General features: G+C 46.4%; 1 protein-coding gene across 1 annotated transcript in view; it reads left to right on the forward strand.

Annotated features, from left to right (window-relative positions):
- Window positions 1–21,376, forward strand: part of crb1 (crumbs cell polarity complex component 1) — a 68,093-nt gene extending 46,717 nt beyond the window's left edge. The window contains exons 10-13 of the mRNA XM_052464137.1: window positions 1,735–1,782; window positions 2,329–2,451; window positions 2,742–2,868; window positions 19,378–21,376. Of these exons, the coding sequence (XP_052320097.1) occupies window positions 1,735–1,782; window positions 2,329–2,451; window positions 2,742–2,868; window positions 19,378–19,596 (517 nt within the window). The 3' untranslated portion in view covers window positions 19,597–21,376. The remainder of the gene's footprint in view (window positions 1–1,734; window positions 1,783–2,328; window positions 2,452–2,741; window positions 2,869–19,377) is intronic.
- The last annotated feature ends 238 nt before the right edge of the window (window positions 21,377–21,614 follow it).

The following is a 21,614-nucleotide window of genomic DNA, read 5'->3' on the forward strand; positions in this document are numbered from 1 at the left end:
CTCTCTTTTAGTGATATACAGGACAGGACACCAGCGGGACTCTCTTTTAGTGATCTACAGGATGGGACTCTCTTTCAGTGATATACAGGACAGGACACCAGCGGGACTCTCTTTTAGTGATCTACAGGACGGGACTCTCTTTTAGTGATATACAGGACAGGACACCAGCGGGACTCTCTTTTAGTGATATACAGGACAGGACACCAGCGGGACTCTCTTTTAGTGATATACAGGACAGGACACCAGCGGGACTCTCTTTTAGTGATATACAGGACAGGACACCAGCGGGACTCTCTTTTAGTGATATACAGGACAGGACACCAGCGGGACTCTCTTTTAGTGATATACAGGACAGGACACCAGCGGGACTCTCTTTTAGTGATATACAGGACAGGACACCAGCGGGACTCTCTTTTAGTGATATACAGGACAGGACACCAGCGGGACTCTCTTTTAGTGATATACAGGACAGGACACCAGCGGGACTCTCTTTTAGTGATATACAGGACAGGACACCAGCGGGACTCTCTTTTAGTGATATACAGGACAGGACACCAGCGGGACTCTCTTTTAGTGATATACAGGACAGGACACCAGCGGGACTCTCTTTTAGTGATATACAGGACAGGACACCAGCGGGACTCTCTTTCAGTGATATACAGGACAGTATACCAGCGAGACTCTCTTTTAGTGATCTACAGGACGGGACTCTCTTTCAGCGATATACAGGACAGGACACCAGCGGGACTCTCTTTTAGTGATCTACAGGACGGGACTCTCTTTCAGTGATATACAGGACAGGACACCAGCGGGACTCTCTTTTAGTTATCTACAGGACGGGACTCTCTTTCAGTGATATACAGGACAGGACACCAGCGGGACTCTCTTTTAGTGATCTACAGGACAGGACACCAGCGGGACTCCCTTTTAGTGATATACAGGACAGTATACCAGCGAGACCCCCTTTTAGTGATATACAGGACAGGACACCAGCGGGACTCCCTTTTAGTGATATACAGGACAGGACACCAGCGGGACTCCCTTTTAGTGATATACAGGACAGGACACCAGCGGGACTCCCTTTTAGTGATATACAGGACAGGATACCAGCGGGACTCCCTTTTAGTGATATACAGGACAGGACACCAGCGGGACTCCCTTTTAGTGATATACAGGACAGGACACCAGCGGGACTCCCTTTTAGTGATATACAGGACAGGACACCAGCGGGACTCCCTTTTAGTGATATACAGGACAGGAGACCAGCGGGACTCCCTTTTAGTGATATACAGGACAGGACACCAGCGGGACTCCCTTTTAGTTTTACAACACACTAAGGCAAAAGGAGATCTTCTAAATGTTCAGATGTGTATAAGGCACTGAAACCACGCATGAACTGCGTGCTTTACTTGTTGCATGTCTGTTGTACTAAACGTCATATGGTTATGGCTCTAGTGTGTAGCTGTAGTGTACTGCGTAATCAGTTCCCTGGTGGCTCAGTGCGACTGCCTCTCCTATTTTGTTAGTTTCGGAGCATCATCGAGGGAATTCCTCCATTCATTTATCTTGTAAACACACACTCTCTCTCACACGCACTTTCAACACTCTCTCTCTCTAATCGCTCCTTCACAAGGACATTTTTGAAACAGCCTCCATCACTAAGCTATAATTAAAGAGTTTACATCCTAAATCAAACTTTTTCTTCTGTGTATCTCTCTCTCTCTCTCCCTCCAGTGATCGTGTTGAGGAAATTCCATGGTACATAGTAGTCAACATGAATGTGTAAGTTGTTTTTATTATTTGCTAGTCCTCTCACTCCTCCCTACCTATTTCAAGAAATGCCATATCAACCAGCCTACATATGGGATGTTGTAAGTCCCATAGAGCAGGACTGAGTCCATGATGTGTTAAGTTCTGGTTTAATGTCCTGTAGTTTAGGAGCAGTAGGGGGTCTATCACCCCCTAGACTCCATAGTCTCCCAGTGGGGAGATGGACAGTACCCTCCCACTCCCCCTAGTTCTCAAATAAACCCCCTTACACAAGTACCCAATAACCCCGGTCCCACATTGTCACTCCTGGGCACCGCCCGCCTCCCAACCTCGCACGCACGCACGCACGCGCACACACACACACACACACACACACACACACACACACACACACACACACACACACACACACACACACACACACACACACACACACACACACACACACACACACACACACACGCTCTCTAGAGAAGTGTGCCTGTCTGATGGGTTGTCCTGTCTGAGGGTTTGTCCTGTCTGATGGGTTGTCCTGTATGTGTCTGCGTTTCTGCTCAGTCGGCCCAAGCTGCCAGTGTCTGTCTGTGGAGATGAAACCAGAAACTACACCTGCTTCAACTCAGGGAACTGCACCGAGAGAGAGCTGTCCTGTGACTGTCTACCCGGCTTCACAGGGCACCGGTAAGAGATAGAGGGAAGGGGTAGAGAACTGCACGAGAGAGAGCTGTCCTGTGACTGTCTACCTGGCTTCACAGGGCAGCAGTAAAAGACAGAGGGAGAAAGAGAAGGAAACAGAGGGAGGAAGGGGTAGATGGGATGGGAGGGATAAAGTAAGAAAATATACCCAGAATATAGATTAACTTTGTAAAACATACACACAGAACACATACATTACACACAGACCACATGATGTCGTGTGCCTATTTTTCTGACCCTCTCTCGGCCTCTGTCTCTGTGTCTGTACTGTGTAGCTGTGAGCAGGAGGTGGATGAGTGCAAGTCCAACCCCTGTCTGAATGGGGGCTACTGCCGAAACCTCATCAACAAGTACCACTGTGTGTGTGACATGAGTTTCGCCGGGGACAATTGCCAGATCGACGTAAGCGACATTTACTTTTACGTGGCCGTTCTGCTCTGGCAGAACCTCTTCCAGCTACTCTCCTACCTTATCCTGCGACTCGATGACGACCCTGAGATCGACTGGGGAGGGCAGGACGACTGAGAGAGTGTGTGTGTGTGTGTGTGTGTGTGTGTGTGTGTGTGTGTGTGTGTGTGTGTGTGTGTGTGTGTGTGTGTGTGTGTGTGTGTGTGTGTGTGTGTGTGTGTGTGTGTGTGTGTGTGTGTGTGTGTGTGTGTGTGTGTAGCTTGTAGTGGAAGCTTAAGACTTTTGGTGGTGGGTGTTTCATTGTTAAATGCCTGTCCAATGAAAAACCGTGTGTGAGTACTGTTATATCTGTGTCTGTTTTACAGTACCACCAGGGTTCCCAGAGAGGGTTCTCTTAACCGGGTGTTAAGGGGTTGAATCTGGCTGTGACAGCTGACCACTACGTACTTGATTTAGCCTTAGACAGGAGTCTTTAAAAAACAATAGGGGTTGTTCCTAAACTGCGCCAATTAGAAATTGGAGCCGTGGGCCAGACTGAAGGTCTCTGACTGTTCAGAGATACAGTATGTACACTAATGTTCAAAAGTTTGTGGTCAGTTATAAATGTCCTTGTTTTGAAAGAAAAGCAAAAAAAAAATGTCCATTAAAATAACATAAAATTGATCAGAAATACAGTGTAGACATTGTTAATGTTGTAAACCTTGGATCATTGTTACTCTAACTTCCGCGACGCATATAAGGCCCTGCCCCGCCCTCCTTTCGGAAAAGCTGACCACGACTCCATTTTGTTGATCCCTGCCTACAGACAGAAACTAAAAAAAGAAGCTCCCACGCTGAGGTCTGTCCAACGCTGGTCCGACCAAGCTGACTCCACACTCCAAGACTGCTTCCATCACGTGGACTGGGAGATGTTTCGTATTGCGTCAGATAACAACATTGACAAATACGCTGATTCGGTGTGCGAGTTCATTAGAACGTGCGTTGAAGATGTCGTTCCCATAGCAACGATAAAAACATTCCCTAACCAGAAACCGTGGATTGATGGCAGCATTCGCGTGAAACTGAAAACGCGAACCACTGCTTTTAATCAGGGCAAGGTGACTGGTAACATGACCGAATACAAACAGTGCAGCTATTCCCTCCGCAAGGCTATCAAACAAACTAAGCGTTAGTACAGAGACAAAGTAGAATCTCAATTCAACGGCTCAGACACAAGAGGTATGTGGCAGGGTCTACAGTCAATCACGGACTACAAGAAGAAAACCAGCCCAGTCACGGACCAGGATGTCTTGCTCCCAGGCAGACTAAATAACTTTTTTGCCCGCTTTGAGGACAATACAGTGCCACTGACACGGCCTGCAACGAAAACATGCGGACTCTCCTTCACTGCAGCCAAGGTGAGTAAGACATTTAAACGTGTTCACCCTCGCAAGGCTGCAAGCCCAGGCGGCATCCCCAGCCGCACCCTCAGAGCATGCGCAGACCAGCTGGCCTGTGTGTTTACGGACATATTCAATCAATCCCTATACCAGTCTGCTGTTCCCACATGCTTCAAGAGGGCCACCATTGTTCCTGTTCCCAAGAAAGCTAAGGTAACTGAGCTAAACGACTACCGCCCCGTAGCACTCACTTCCATCATCATGAAGTGCTTTGAGAGACTAGTCAAGGACCATATCACCTCCACGCTACCTGACACTCTAGACCCACTCCAATTTGCTTACCGCCCAAATAGGTCCACAGACGATGCAATCTCAACCACACTGCACACTGCCCTAACCCATCTGGACAAGAGGAATACCTATGTGAGAATGCTGTTCATCGACTACAGCTCGGCATTCAACACCATAGTACCCTCCAGGCTCGTCATCAAGCTCGAGACCCTGGGTCTCGACCCCGCCCTGTGCAACTGGGTACTGGACTTCCTGACGGGCCGCCCCCAGGTGGTGAGGGTAGGCAACAACATCTCCCCTCCGCTGATCCTCAACACTGGGGCCCCACAAGGGTGCGTTCTGAGCCCTCTCCTGTACTCCCTGTTCACCCACGACTGCGTGGCCACGCACGCCTCCAACTCAATCATCAAGTTTGCGGATGACACAACAGTGGTAGGCTTGATGTGCAACCTCAGGAGGCTGAAGAAATTTGGCTTGTCACCAAAAGCACTCACAAACTTCTACAGATGCACAATCGAGAGCATCCTGGCGGGCTGTATCACCGCCTGGTACGGCAACTGCTCCGCCCACAACCGTAAGGCTCTCCAGAGGGTAGTGAGGTCTGCACAACGCATCACCGGGGGCAAACTACCTGCCCTCCAGGACACCTACACCACCCGATGTTACAGGAAGGCCATAAAGATCATCAATGACAACAACCACCCGAGCCACTGCCTGTTCACCCCGCTATCATCCAGAAGGCGAGGTCAGTACAGGTGCATCAAAGCTGGGACCGAGAGACTGAAAAACAGCTTCTATCTCAAGGCCATCAGACTGTTAAACAGCCACCACTAACATTGAGTGGCTGCTGCCAACACACTGACACTGACACTGACTCAACTCCAGCCACTTTAATAATGGGAATTGATGGGAAATTATGTAAAATATATCACTAGCCATTTTAAACAATGCTACCTAATATAATGTTACATACCCTACATTATTCATCTCATATGCATACGTATATACTGTACTCTATATCATCTACTGCATCCTTATGTAATACATGTATCACTAGCCACTTTAACTATGCCACTTTGTTTACATACTCATCTCATATGTATATACTGTACTCGATACCATCTACTGTATCCTGCCTATGCTGCTCTGTACCATCACTCATTCATATATCTTTATGTACATATTCTTTATCCCCTTACACTGTGTATAAGACAGTAGTTTTGGAATTGTTAGTTAGATTACTTGTTGGTTATTACTGCATTGTCGGAACTAGAAGCACAAGCATTTCGCTACACTCGCATTAACATCTGCTAACCATGTGTATGTGACAAATAAAATTTGATTTGATTTGAAATGACTATTGTAGCTGGAATCGGCAGATTTTTTATGGAATATCGACATTGGCGTACAGAGGCCAATTATCAGCAACCATCACTCCTGTGTTCCAATGACACACTGTGTTAGCTAATCCAAGTGGATCATTTTAAAAGGCTAATTGATCATTAGAAAACCCTTTTGCAATTATGTTAGCATGGCTGAAAACTGTTGTTATGATTAAAGAAGCAATAAAACTAGTTGAGTATCTGGAGCATCAGCATTTGTGGGTTCGATTACAGGCTCAACATCGCCAGAAACAAAGGCCTTCCTTCTGGAACTCGTCAGTCTATTCTTGTTCTGAGAAATTAAGGCTATTCCATACGAGAAATTGCCAAGAAACTGAAGATCTCATACAACCCTGTGTACTACTCCCTTCACAGAACAGCGCAAACTGGCTCTAACCAGAATAGAAGGATGAGTGGGAGGCCCCGGTGCACAACTGAGCAAGAAGACAAGTACATTAGAGTGTCGAGTTTGAGAAACAGACACCTCACAAGTCCTCAACTGGCAGCTTCATTAAATAGTACCCGCAAAACACCAGTCTCAACGTCAACAGTGAAGAGGCGACTCCGGGATGCTGGCCTTCGAAGCAGAGTTCCTCTGTCCAGTGTCTGTGTTCTTTTGCCCATCTTAATCATCACCAAAGCCCCCCCAGACCATCACATTTCCTCCACCATGCTTGACAGATGGCGTCAAACGCTCCTCCAGCATCTTTCAAATTTTTCTGCGCCTCACGAATGTTCTTCTTTGTGATCCGAACACCTCAAACTTAGATTAGTCTGTCCATAACACTCTGTCCAGAATCTTCTTCTGTCCAGTGTCTGTATTATTTTGCCCATCTTAATTTTTTTATTTTTTTGGCCAGTCTGAGATATGGCTTTTTCTTTGCAACTCTGCCTAGAAGGCCAGCATCCCGGAGTCTTTATGGCTTGGGGGTGAAAACTGTTGAGAAGCCTTTTGGTCCTAGACTTGGCCCTCCGGTACCGGTTGCCATGCGGTATTAGAGAGAACAGTCTATGACCTGTGGCTGGGGTCTTTGACAATTTTTAGGGCCTTCCTCTGACACCGCCTGGTATGCAGCTTAGCCCCAGTGATGTACTGGGCCATACGCACTACCCTCTGTAGTGCCTTGCGGTTGGAGGCCGAGCAGTTGCCGTAACAGGCAGTGATGCAACCAGTCAGGATGCTCTCGATGTTGCAGCTGTAGAACTTTTTGAGGATCTGAGGACCCATGCCAAATCCTTTTAGTTTCCTGAGAGGGAATAGGCTTTGTCGTGCCCTCTTCATGACTGTCTTGGTGTGTTTGGATCATTCTAGTTTGTTGGTGATGTGGACACCAAGGAACTCTCAACCTGCTCCACTACAGCCTCGTCGATGAGAATGGGGGCATGCTCGGTCCTCCTTTTCCTGTAGTCCACAGTCATCTCCTTAGTCTTGGTTACGTTGAGGGATAGGTTGTTATTCTGGCACCACCCGGCCAGGTCTCTGACCTCCTCCCTAAAGGCTTTGTTGTTGTTTTTGGTGATCAGGCGTGTTAAGGGGTTGAATCTGGCCGTTGTGACGTCTGCAAACTTAATGATGGTGTTGGAGTCGTGCCTGGCCACGCAGTCGTGGGTGAACAGGGAGTACAGGAGGGGACTGAGCACACACCCCTGAGGGGCCCCAGTTGTGAGGATCAGTGTGGCATATGTGTTGCTACCTACCCTCACCACCTGGAGGGGTGGCCCATCAGGAAGTCCAGGATCCAGTTGTAGAGGGAGGTGTTTAGTCCCAGCATCCTTAGCTTAGTGATGAGCTTTGAGGGTACTATGGTGTTGAACGATGAGCTGTAGTCAATGAATAGCATTCTTACGCAGGTGTTCCTTTTGTCCAGGCGGGAAAGAGCAGTGTGGAGTGCAATGGAGATGCCTTCATCTGTGGATCTGTTTGGGCGGTATGCAAATTGGAGTGGGTCTAAGGTTTCTAGGATAATGGTGTTGATGTGAGCCTGACCAACCTTTCAAAGCTCTTCATGGCTATGGATGTAAGTGCTATGGGTCTGTAGTGATTTAGGCAGGTTGCCTTAGTGTTCCTGGGCACAGGGACTATGATGGTCTGCTTGAAACATGTTGGTATTACAGACTCAATCAGGGACATGTTGAAAATGTCAGTGAAACACCTGTCAGTTGGTCAGCACATGCCCGGAGCACATGTCCTGGTAATCCGTCTGGCCTTGTGAATGTTGACCTACAGAGAGCATGATCACACAGTTGTCCAGAACGGCTGATGTTCTCATGCATGCCTCAGTGTTGCTTGCCTCGAAGCGAGCATAGAAGTGATTTTGCTCGTCTATTAGGCTCGTGCCACTGGGCAGCTTGCGGCTGTGTTTCCCTTTGTAGTCTGTAATAGTTTGCAAGCCCTGCCACATAAGATTGGCATCGCAGCCGGTGTAGTACGATTCAATCTTAGCCATGTATTGACTCTTTGATGCCTGTTTGATGGTTCGCCGGAGGGCATAGCAGGATTTCTTATAAGCTTCCGGGTTAGAGTCCCGGCAGCTCCACCCTTTAGCTCAATGCGAATGTTGCCTGTAATCCATGGCTTCTGGTTGGGGTATGCACGTACAGTAACTGTGGGGATGACGTCCTCCATGCACTGATTTATAAAGCCAATGACTGATGTGGTGTACTCCTCAATGCCATCGGAAGAATCCTGGAACATGTTCCAGTCTGTGCTAGCAAAACAGTCCTGTAGTTTAGCATCTGCTTCATCTGACCTCTTTTTTATAGACCGAGTCACTGGTGCTTCCTGCATTAATGTTTTCTTGTAAGCAGGAATCAGGAGGATAGAATTGTGGTCAGATTTACCAAATGGATGGCGAGGGAGAGTTTTGTACGCGTCTCTGTGTGTGGAGTACAGGTGATCTAGAATTTCTTTCCCTCTGGTTGCACATTTAACATGTTGATAGAAGTTAGGTAGAACTGATTTACATTTCCCTGAACTCTCTGGCCGTCTCTGGGTGAGCGGTTTCCTGTTTTCTTATTTCCTTATACAGCTGACTGAGTGCAGTCTTAGTGCCAGCATCTGTCTGTGGTGGTTAACAAACAGCCACGAAAGTATAGATGAAAACTCTCTTGGCAAATAGTGTGGTCTGCAGTTTATCATAAGATAGGTGAGCAAAATCTAGTGACTTCCTTAGATTTCCTGCACCAGCTGTTGTTTACAAATGTGCACAGACCCCCCCCCCTCCAGCGTATATCCCACTCGCTGAATATCCATGTCATCATACAGCCACGATTCTGTGAAACATAAGATTTTACAGTTTTTGATGTCCCGTTAGTAGGATATTCGTGACCGTACCTCGTCTAATTTATTGTCCAATGATTGCACGTTGACGAGTAAAATATTGACAGTAACGGCAGCTTTCCCACTCGTCTTCAGCGGATCCTTACGAGGCACCCAACTCTGTGTCCTCTGTACATGCGTCTCTTCCTCTTGCCAATAACTGGGGTGTTTGGAGAATGTCCTGTGCGTCCTGCTTGTTGCAGAAAAACTCTTTGTCTAATCTGAGGTGAGTGATCGCTGTCCTGATATCCAGAAGCTCTTTGTCTAATCTGAGGTAGGGGCTAGTAGATATTCCATAACAAATCAGCCGTTTACAACTACAATAGTCATTTACAACATTAACAATGTCTACACTGTATTTCGGATCAATTTGATGTTATTTTAATGGATAAAAAAATGAGCTTTTCTTTCAAAAACAAGGACATTTATAAGTGACCCCAAACTTTTGAACGGTATTGTATGTGTACAACTTAGTTATTGGTTTAATTCTGTTATATATTGTTGAGGTGAGCTACATGTAAATGGATTTATCTTATTTTTCTGAAAAGAGCACAGAGCTGTTATTGTGCCTTTAAAAGCAACACGTTTTCTATAGGCAGCATATTTTTTAATAAATTTGTGTGATTTTTGAATATGCTCTTTGTTGGATATGGCAATATGAATATCCTTTGTGCGATGGCGCTATACTAACACAACTCAGGTAGCATTATATTTAAGCAATAAGGCCTGAGGAGGTGTGGTATATGGCCAATATACCACGGATAAGGGCTGTTCTTTACGCACGACACAACGCAGAGTGCCTGGATTACAGCCCTTAGCCGTGCTATATTCACCATATTCCACAAACCCCTTGCTGTTATAAACTGGTTACCTACGTAATTAGAACTGTAAAAATATGTTTTTTTTGTCATACCCATGGTAAACAGTCTGATATTCTATGGCTTTCAGCCTATCAGCATTCAGGGCTCGAACCACCTGGTTTATAATGTACATTAGACTGGGCTAGACAGAAACTGTAATAAAGGGAATTTTCCAAATGGAACAAATGGAAAATAAGACACTGGTTTTGCAATTGCACAGGCTAGTTAGTGTATAAGCACAATTTCCCCAAAGGAACGTTATTTCTTATTGAAAAACTTTTGCACTTTTGGAAAAGTATAGTGTTTTCTGAGATTAATCTCACTTACAATATCTGGTCAGCCTCATGTTCATTTATACTTTGTATTCCTTGAGGATGATGGTACTGTCCTGATACTGTTTGAGGTGTAGCTAGAGAGATGGCCCTAGGCCCTTGAAGGCAATGAATCACACCTAACGTTTATTAATTTGAAACTCTGTCACACATTCCCTGTTGTTGTCTAGACCTAAACATATGTTTGTGTCTTTGTCTGTCTGTCTCTTTGTCTGTCTGTCTCTTTGTCTGTCTGTCTGTCTGTCTGTCTGTCTGTCTGTCTGTCTGTCTGTCTGTCTGTCTGTCTGTCTGTCTGTCTGTCTGTCTGTCTGTCTGTCTGTCTGTCTGTCTGTCTGTCTGTCTGTCTGTCTGTCTGTCTGTCTGTCTGTCTGTCTGTCTGTCTGTCTGTCTGTCTGTCTGTCTGTCTGTCTGTCTGTGCATGTTTGTCTCTATGTCCAGCTCTCTGTCTGTCTGTCTGTCTCTATGTGCATGTCTCTGCATGTCTGTCTCAATGTCAGTCTGTCTCTATGTCTCAGTCTGTCTCTGTCTGTCTCTATGTCTGTCTGTCATCCATCACATCTGTCTGGCTGTCTCTGTCTGTCTCTCTGTCCGTCTGTCTGTCTTTGTCCATCTCTCTGTCTGTTCTTTCATGTCTTCTTTAAACAAGTATGTCTCTATGTCCATCTCTCTGTCTGTCCGTCTTTATGTCCATCTCTCTGTCTGTTTTCAAATAAACATTTCCTGTCTTTTCACCCTCAATCTGTTGTTTGTCCTCCTTTCACTTCCTGTCTTCATTTATCCAACATCAAGTAGTTATGTCACTGGTCAGTACTGGGTGGGTTTACCAGTCATCCGGTGAGCTGTGTGGCATCCAAACATAGTTACCTAATCTCTCTTAACAGGATACACAGAGAGAAGTGACCTCTTGATAACCTCACACATACTGTACACACGCAAACCTTTCCATTCCGTGTGTGTATGAATGTGCACGTCAATATGCCTGCGTGTGTGTGTGTGTGTGTGCGTGCGTGCGTGCGTGCGTGCGTGCGTGCGTGTGTGTGTGTGAAGTAGCTGAGACCCAAGGAAGAGGAAAGGAAAGATAAAGTTGAGAGAAATAGTGAATCTTCTCTCAGTGGCTTTACTGATGTGTCTCTCTTATATATGCCATTTAGCAGACGCTTTTATCCAAAGCGACTTACAGTCATGTGTGCATACATTCTACGTATGGGTGGTCCCGGGAATCGAACCCACTACCCTGGCGTTAAAAAGCGCCATGCTCTACCAACTGAGCTACAGAAGGACCATTCAGAGAGAATGAGAAAGAGAGAGAGAGCATGAGAGGGAGAATAGAGGGTGTTGTAGAGGGTGAAGGTCTGATGAAGATGGGAGAAAGAAGAGAGAGACTAGTGTGTTTCTTCCCCTTTTATCATATTCTGTCCTGTCTGATTAACATCCATTGTTGAATTCTGATTGGGAACTTTTAAAAGTGGAAAGTGTTTGAATTTGAACGTGTTACTAACTGTTCTGTGAATCCTATTTCAAAGTGGAGGTCTTCACGGATCTTTCCGAATCCTATTGCACGAGATCCGGGATCCCACATTATGTAGTTAACCCACGGATCCCCCGGTCGGATCCCCGGTCGGATCCCCGCTCGGTGACCACGGATCCCCTGTCGGATCCTGCTCAGTGGCCACGGATCCCCGGTCGGATCCCGCTCGGTGACCATGGATCCCCGGTCGGATCCCGCTCGGTGGCCAAGGATCCCCGGTCGGATCCCGCTCGGTGGCCACGGATCCCCGGTCGGATCCCGCTCGGTGACCACGGATCCCCGGTCGGATCCCGCTCGGTGACCACGGATCCCCGGTCGGATCCCGCTCGGTGACCACGGATCCCCGGTCGGATCCCGCTCGGTGACCACGGATCCCCGGTCGGATCCCGCTCGGTGACCACGGATCCCCGGTCGGATCCCGCTCGGTGACCACGGATCCCCGGTCGGATCCCGCTCGGTGACCACGGATCCCCGGTCGGATCCCGCTCGGTGGCCACGGATCTGTGTAGAAAAAAATGTGAAATACCGACCGGATCCAAAATGATATTTGAAGAGTTTAGTTCCTAAACAGCAGATGCAAATTTGACACATTTAGATTGTATTCTCTTAAATGACTGTCATGGGTCCCTTTTCATCAAACCAAATGTGTCAATATCATGTTGTGACAAAATGCTATATTCTCTTGATGAAAATAAGCCAGTGCACATCGGTAAGATCGGCTACTTGTTGTGGAAGAGGAGGAGAACACAGCGGAAAAGAGTGATCGCCCCTAGTCTATAAAGTCTACAGAATGTTAGGGTACAGCCAAACGTGAACGCCAGGTAGCCTAGTGGTTAGAGTGTTGGGATAGTAACTGAATGGTTGCTGGATAGAATCCCCGAGCTGACAAGGTAAAAATCTATCATTCTGCCCCTGAGCAAGGCAGTTAACCCACTGTTCCCCGGGCACCGAAGACGTGGATGTCGATTTGAGGCAGCACCCTGCTCCTCTCTGATTCAGTGGTGTTGGGTTGAATGAGGAAGACCCGTTTCAGTTGAAGGCATTCAGTTGTACAACTGACCTTTCCCTGCTATTCGCTGCTCTGAGTCTGGCACATGATGATCATCACATAAAAAATAGTTTCTGAAACATTGAATCGTTCTTTGCTGAAGGAAAGAGAGTACAGAGAGGAAAAAACAACAGGCAAATCTTCATTTATCCACATTATACGGAGGGGAAAATACCTCAGCTATTTAATTGAATTGTTTTATTTATTCAATTTACTTGTTTATTTAGGCTATCTAATTTATTTGTTTAGACTTCACCTATTTAGTAGGCTGTTTTGATATTTTATTTTGATATTTTGGGAATGCTGATGGGAGCCTATTCAAAATGGGTTTTGAATTTGAAGCTTGCTGGTCTAACAGGCTTAGCCTAACTTTAGTCTAAATCAATGTTGATCAAAACAGTTAAATAGGCTAGATTGTAATGTTGTTCAGTACAACAATAAGCCTGTTACAGACAAAAAGACAAAAGTGAACTACTATTCGCTGCTCTCAGTCTGGCATGTGATGATCATCACATAAAAAGATCCTTCTTCTAAAATATTTGGTCAACAGAAATAAGAAAAACATTTCTGAAAACTTCATAAAATTCTCAATCTACCTATAGAGATGTCATTATGAAAATACTAAGCTGTAGACCACAAATCGTTTATTTTATATACAACCAAAAATGCACATAAAAGTTCACTGCTAGACAAGTCAAAACAATTTCGCTGGCTTAAACGAGCAATAAAATTGAATTATTTTGCTTTCGCTTCCATTTGGAACCAATTTTGATCCGATTTTCTCTCAGCTCGGACAAGTTTTGGAAAACGGATCCAATTCGGGTTCATATTGAAATTCTGGGGCCCGAGGAGTGCTCTATTTAAAAGCCTCCTCGCCCACCCAGAGAGACAATGAGGTTAATCCATTTATTTTTCCATTAGATCCTAAGATACCAACTCAATGACCGCTAGTGGTGGCACACACACACACACACACACCAAATTCAACAACTTCAACATTCTCCTCAGATCTGGCATCTTCCACAATATTTGGAACCAAGGTCTAATCACCCAAATAATTACCGCGGAATCTGTGTCAACAGTCATTTCGGAAAAATCCTCTGCAATATCAGACAGCAGACTCCAACATTTCCTCAGTGAAAACAATGTCAAATAGGCTTCTTACCAAAATACCATACGACAGACCACATTTTTTATACATTTGCAAAAATGTCTAACAACCTTTTTCCGGTTTGTCATCGTGGGTATTGTGATGTCATTATGGGGTATGGTGTGTAGATTCCTGAGGAATTTTTTAATGTAATCAATTTTAGAATAAGGCTGTAATGTAACAAAATGTGGAAAAGTCAAGGGGTCTGTATACTTTCCTAAGGCACTGTACACATCCTGCACACACTAATTGACAAACGATAATAAGTGTGTGGTCAATAAATACACAGATTTCTTCCCTGGGGGTTGGGGGAGGGAGGGGTGAGACAGGGATTCAGCTTGAGCACCACCCTCTTCAGAATTTATATAAATTATTTGGCAAGGGCACTAGAACAGTCTGCAAAACCCGACCTCAATAATCTAAATTAAAATGTCTTACTTTTTGCAGATGATCTGGTTGTTCTGTCCCCAACCAAGGAGGACCTACAGCAGCACCTAGAACTTCTGCACAGATTCTGTCAGACTTGGGCCCTGACAGAGAATCTTAGTAATTCAAAACAAACATAAATTCTATCTATTGGCCTAGGACATCAAAGAATTATACCTACCTCGTCCTAAACATCAGCACCACAGGTAACTTCCACAAGGCTGAGACAAGACAAGAAGGGCCTTCTATGCCATCAAAAGGAACATTAAATTCGACATACCAATTAGGATCTGGCAAAAAATACTTGAATCAGTTATAGAACCCATTGCCCTCTATGGTTGTGAGGTCTGGGGTCCCTCAACAACCAAGAATTCACAAATTGGGACAAAAACCCAACTGCATGCAGAATTCACCAAAAATATCATCAGAGTGCAATGCAAACCCCTAAATAATCCATGCAGAGCAGAATTAGGACTATATCCACAGGTTATCAACTTCCAGAAAAGAGAAGTGGTTCTGGGGCTCTGGTCACAAATACAAACAGACCCCACAGAGCCCCAGGACAGCAACACAATTAGACCCAACCAAATTATGAGAAAACTAAAGGAGAACTACTTGACACATTGGAAAGAATCAACCAAAAAACAAAGCAAATTGTAATGCTACCTTTCCCTAAACAGAAAGGTAGCATTAGTGTGAGTGAAGGAAGAAAAGCTTTGAATAAGGATAGACTCAGTGAGCACTGCCTTGCTATTGAAAGAGGCCGCCGCGGACAGACCTCGTTCTCATGAGAAGACAGGCTATGTGCTCACTGCCCACAAAACGAGGTGGAAACTGAGCTGCACTTCCTGTCCTCCTGCCAAATGTATGACCACATTAGAGACACATATTTCCCTCAGATTACACAAACATGCAAAGAATTTGAACACAAATGACATTTTGACAAACCTCCGTAACTCTTAAGAGAAATATCGAAGTGGGCAATACCAGCAGCAAAATGTGTGACTTGCTGCCAGAAGAAAAGGTCAACCAGTGGGTGAGAAACACCAATGTAACCTATATTTATTTGTCATTCGTACATTTGACTATTGTCACAACACATAGCATTATGTAACATTTTAAATGTCATACTACATTTTTTAACCACTAATAATATAACATTAAAACATTGTTAATCTTTTGAAACTTTTTTTGTGTAATGTTTACTGTTAATATCGGAGGTTTTCTTTGTTTTGTTTAATTCGATTTGTTTGTTTTTGTTGTATTGTTTATTTTACGTGCTTTGGCAATGTAAACATGTTTCCCATGCCAATAAAGCCCATTGAATTAGAGAGAGAGAGAGAGAGAGAGAGAGATGCTTGACCAGCTAAAAGCAGTCTGTGTTTCCGTCTGGAGTTACAACTCCCCATAGATCTGGTGGTGTTTCAGCAGGTTGGGACTGTTTCATAGATCTGGTGGTGTTTCAGCAGGTTGGGACTGTTTCATAGATCTGGTGGTGTTTCAGCAGATTGGGACTGTTTCATAGATCTGGTGGTGTTTCAGCAGATTGGGACTGTTTCATAGATCTGATGGTGTTTCAGCAGATTGGGACTGTTTCATAGATCTGGTGGTGTTTCAGCAGGTTGGGACTGTTTCATAGATCTGGTGGTGTTTCAGCAGGTTGGGACTGTTTCATAGATCTGGTGGTGTTTCAGCAGGTTGGGACTGTTTCATAGATCTGGTGGTGTTTCAGCAGGTTGGGACTGTTTCATAGATCTGGTGGTGTTTCAGCAGGTTGGGACTGTTTCATAGATCTGGTGGTGTTTCAGCAGGTTGGGACTGTTTCATAGATCTGGTGGTGTTTCAGCAGGTTGGGACTGTTTCATAGAAATGCAGAATTGCTCATTGGGCAGCTTATCTGGCAGATACAATCGTTCATCGAGATACAGTCACACACACACCCACATAGAACTCAGCAGTACACACACACACACACACACACACACACACACACACACACACACACACACACACACACACACACACACACACACACACACACACACACACACACACACACACACACACACACACACACACACACTTGCTATAGAAACTGCTAAGAGTGTAGACTGGTTAGAGAGACCTGTCTGGCTGTGGAGTTCTCTGGGTACTCTGACACTCAACCCTTCTCTTCTGACAGACAAACAACCAATAACCCTTTAAAAAAGGCATTCGTGTAGCTTTATTTCAGGGTTTCCTGGTGCTATGACTCTTTTCAGGAGTGTTTTTCTGTGACATCACAAGGGCATGTTGCTCACTCTTTTTCCTGTGTGAGGTGACAGTTGACTTGGTTTAACTGCTCAAATCTCCCAACAGCACCTCATCTTGGCTCCAATATGACACATGTAAGGTCATTCTGACAGCAGTGGCTTAGTAAGATGGAACATACAGAACTTCACTTAGTCAAAATCATCAGATATACAACATCCAATGTGCTGTGAATCACTATGTCAAAAACAGTGATGATTGTACGTCCTTAATCGGTCCTTGTTGTTTGAGCAGCCCTGGCAACAGTTGTCTGTGATGTGTGTTTGGATTGTTGGCACGGTGTACGTGTTTCTCCGTGTCTGAGCTGAGTTGTGACACCACCCTGCGTTTGTGTGATTCTCCTCAGACGGTGCTCCAAGTGGCTCGCACAGGGCAGCGGTGTGTTGGCATGACGATAATCCTGTTACCGGTGCTGGTGTTAGCCATGAGCGGCGCCAGATAGAGTGGGGGGGGGTTCACACATCAGAGACTCCAGTCTCCAGTGCAGCCTGGTCCTGTCCAGCCTCGTCCAATCCCTGATCCTCGTCTGATCCCAACGCTACTGCCTAGGGGACAGATCCACCATGACGCACGCACAGCGCTTGGAACCAGAGCGCCTTGTGTAACATATCCAGAAGAGAGAATGTGTGTGTGTGTGTGTGTGTGTGTGTGTGTGTGTGTGTGTGTGTGTGTGTGTGTGTGTGTGTGTGTGTGTGTGTGTGTGTGTGTGTGTGTGTGTGTGTGTGTGTGTGTGTGTGTGTGTGTGTGTGTGTGTGTGTGTGTGTGTGTGTGTGTGTGTGTGTGTGTGTGTGTGTGTGTGTGTGTGTGTGTGTGTGTGTGTGTGTGTGTGTGTGTGTGTGTGTGTGTGTGTGTGTGTGTGTGTGTGTGTGTGTGTGTGTGTGTGTGTGTGTGTGTGTGTGTGTGTGTGTGTGTGTGTGTGTGTGTGTGTGTGTGTGTGTGTGTGTGTGTGTGTGTGTGTGTGTGTGTGTGTGTGTGTGTGTGTGTGTGTGTGTGTGTGTGTGTGTGTGTGTGTGTGTGTGTGTGTGTGTGTGTGTGTGTGTGTGTGTGTGTGTGTGTGTGTGTGTGTGTGTGTGTGTGTGTGTGTGATGAAGAGAGAGATTAGACAGAGTTTGTGTTTTTCTTCCCTCTGGTCTGACCAGTTTGTTAATGATGCTGTCTATGTACTTTAGCACCTATTTATTGATGTTCATGTGTTTCCTGCTTCGCAGTTTGTAGTGTACTTGTACTGACCCCTGTCTCCCCTCCTCTTCCTCCTACCTCTACCCCTGTCTCCCCTCCTCTTCCTCCCAACTCTGCCCCTGTCCTCCTCCTCCCACCCCCATCTCCCCTCCTCCTCCTCTTCCTCCTACCTCTACCCCTGTCTCCCCTCCTCTTCCTCCCACCTCTACCCCTGTCCTCCTCCCACCTCCACCCCTGTCTCCCCTCCTCTTCCTCCCACCTCTACCCCTGTCCTCCTCTTCCGCCCACCTCTAACCCTGTCCTCTTCCGCCCACCTCTAACCCTGTCCTCTTCCGCCCACCTCTAACCCTGTCCTCTTCCTCCCACCTCTACCCCTGTCCTCCTCCTCCTCCTCCCACCTCTCCCCCTGTCCTCCTCTTCCTCCCACCTCTAACCCTGTCCTCCTCTTCCTCCTCCTCTTCCTCCCACCTCTAACCATGTCCTCATCTTCCTCCCACCTCTACCCCTGTCCTCCTCTTCCTCCCACCTCTACCCTTGTCTTCCTCTTCCTCTACCCTTGTCTTCCTCTTCCTCTACCCTTGTCTTCCTCTTCCTCTACCCTTGTCTTCCTCCTCCTCCCACCACTGTCCTCCCCCTCTTCCTCCCACCACTGTCCTCCTCCTCTTCCTCCCACTTCTACCCTTGTCTTCCTCTTCCTCCCACCACTGTCCTCCCCCTCTTCCTCCCACCACTGTCCTCCTCCTCTTCCTCCCACCTCCACCACTGTCCTCCCCTTTCTCCTCTTCCTCCCACCTCCACTGCTGTCCACCCCTGTCCTCCTCCTCTTCCTCCCACCTCCACCCCTGTCCTCTTCCTCCCACCTCCACCCCTGTCCTCCTCCACTTCCTCCCACCTCCACCCCTGTCCTCCCCTTTCTCCTCTTCCTCCCACCCCCACTGCTGTCCACCCCTGTTCTCCTCCTCTTCCTCCCACCTCCACCCCTGTCCTCTTCCTCCCACCTCCACCCCTGTCCTCCTCCACTTCCTCCCACCTCCACCCCTGTCCTCCTCTTCCTCCCACCTCCACTAATGTCCTCCCCCTCCTCCTCTTCCTCCCACCTCCACTCCTGTCCTCCTCCACTTCCTCCCACCTCCACCCCTGTCCTCCTCTTCCTCCCACCTCCACTAATGTCCTCCCTGTCCTCCTCCACTTCCTCCCACCTCCACCACTGTCCTCCTCTTCCTCCCACCTCCACTAATGTCCTCCCCCTCCTCCCCCATTCTCCCCTTCTGCCCTCCTCCTCTTCCTCACCCCTTCCAGTTAACCTCTGAAGGGCTGACCACTGACCTATTGCTGTCGGTCAGTCTGGTGTCAGTGGTGCTGCTACTGGCCCTGGTCAGTACCTCTGTGGGTCTGGTGGTGGCTCTGAACCGTAGGGCCACCCATGGCACCTACAGCCCCAGCCGACAGGAGAAGGAGGGATCCCGCGTAGAAATGTGGAACATAACCCAGCCGCCGCCCGTGGAGAGACTCATATAAAACATGGCCCAGTTCCAAACCCACCACTGACCCAACACAGGCTGAATCTAAAACCGAACATTTGGCCATTGAGCCCTTTATCAAGTGATCCAGCCACACTGACTGTCCTGGGCCCAGTTCCAAACCCACTACTCAACACGATGGAGAGACTCATAGAGGAGACTTTATCCCAATATCATCACTGGGGTATTATAATACTATATGCCATTTAGCAGACACTTTTATCCACGTTTTACGTATGTGTGGTCCCGGGAACCGTACCCACTATCCTGGTGTTGCAAGCACCATGCTCTACCAACTGAGATACAGAGGTCCTTCCTGACCTGATCTTAAAGCCTGGTCTCATAGACTAGATGTAACATAGCAAAGGTAAATCCAGAATACTGAAATGAGTATGATGTGTTACGTTTTGTATGGTTACATAAGACATAAGGCAAAAAGGAAAGTACAGTGGTTGGATGTATAACGCAAATGTCTAGCAACCCAAATGTTTCGTGTTTGAATCAGGGCGGGCAGATTTAGAAATTTAGCCACTACTTACTACTTTTTAGCTACTTTGCAACTGCTTAAGCATGTTAGCTTACCCTTCCCCTTAACCCATTAACCTAACTCCTAACCTTATCCTCTAGCCTAACTAACCTCGCTACCGTTAGCATTAGCCACTTAGCTAACGTTAGCCACAACTAATTGGAATTCGTAACATATCATATGTTTTCAAAATCGTAACATATTGTACGAAATGTATGATGGACATCCATAAATGAATACATACCATACGAAACGTAACATAATCGTACCAGTTGGGAGTATTCGGGATTTACTATGTTACGTTTATCCCTGAGTCCAAGTTGGATCTTATCGAGGAACACTTGGGATTTCTACTGTTTTTGCCTCAGCCGCAAATACAAATACCTCACCTTTCATTTGGTCCTCAAAACACTTGAATGTTGTAGTGAAATGGGAGCTCCAGAGGACCGCTCTGCACTAGATGAGGATATGCATAGATGGACAGAGAAGGCTTCCAGTCTCGCCACTAGATATAGAAGTATTCTGCTTTACTTAAACATATAAGAACACAGTGGTCCGAAAAGAGCCCAATTGCCATACTTGAGTAAAAGTAAAGATGGCTTCATAGAAAACGACTCAGGTGAAAGTCACCCAGTAAAATACTACTTGAGTAAAAGCCTAAAAGTTTTATGTTTAAATGTACTTAAGTATCAAAAGTAAATGGAATTGCTAAAATATACTTAAGTATCAAAAGTAATAGTATAAATCACTTCAAATTGCTTATATTAATCGAACCAGATGGCACCATTCTTGTTTTTTAAATTTATGGATAGCCAGGGGCACATTCCAACACTCAGACATCATTTACAAAGGATGCATGTGTGTTTAGTGAGTCCACCAGATCAGAGGCAGTAGGGATGACCAGGGATGTTGTCTGTTTAGTCAGTCCACCAGATCAGAGGCAGTAGGGATAACCAGGGATGTTGTCTGTTTAGTCAGTCCACCAGATCAGAGGCAGTAGGGATGACCAGGGATGTTCTCTGTTTAGTCAGTCCACCAGATCAGAGGCAGTAGGGATAACCAGGGATGTTGTCTGTTTAGTGAGTCCACCAGATCAGAGGCAGTAGGGATGACCAGGGATGTTCTCTGTTTAGTGAGTCCTCCAGATCAGAGGCAGTAGGGATAACCAGGGATATTCTCTGTTTAGTGAGTCCACCAGATCAGAGGCGGTAGGGATGACCAGGGATGTTCTCTGTTTAGTGAGTCCTCCAGATCAGAGGCAGTAGGGATGACCAGGGATGTTCTCTGTTTAGTGAGTCCTCCAGATCAGAGGCAGTAGGGATAACCAGGGATGTTGTCTGTTTAGTGAGTCCTCCAGATCAGAAGCAGTAGGGATAACCAGGGATGTTCTCTGTTTAGTGAGTCCTCCAGATCAGAGGCAGTAGGGATAACCAGGGATGTTGTCTGTTTAGTGAGTCCTCCAGATCAGAGGCAGTAGGGATGACCAGGGA

This window comes from Oncorhynchus keta, chromosome 1, assembly GCF_023373465.1.
Source record: "Oncorhynchus keta strain PuntledgeMale-10-30-2019 chromosome 1, Oket_V2, whole genome shotgun sequence".
NCBI lineage: Eukaryota > Metazoa > Chordata > Actinopteri > Salmoniformes > Salmonidae > Oncorhynchus > Oncorhynchus keta.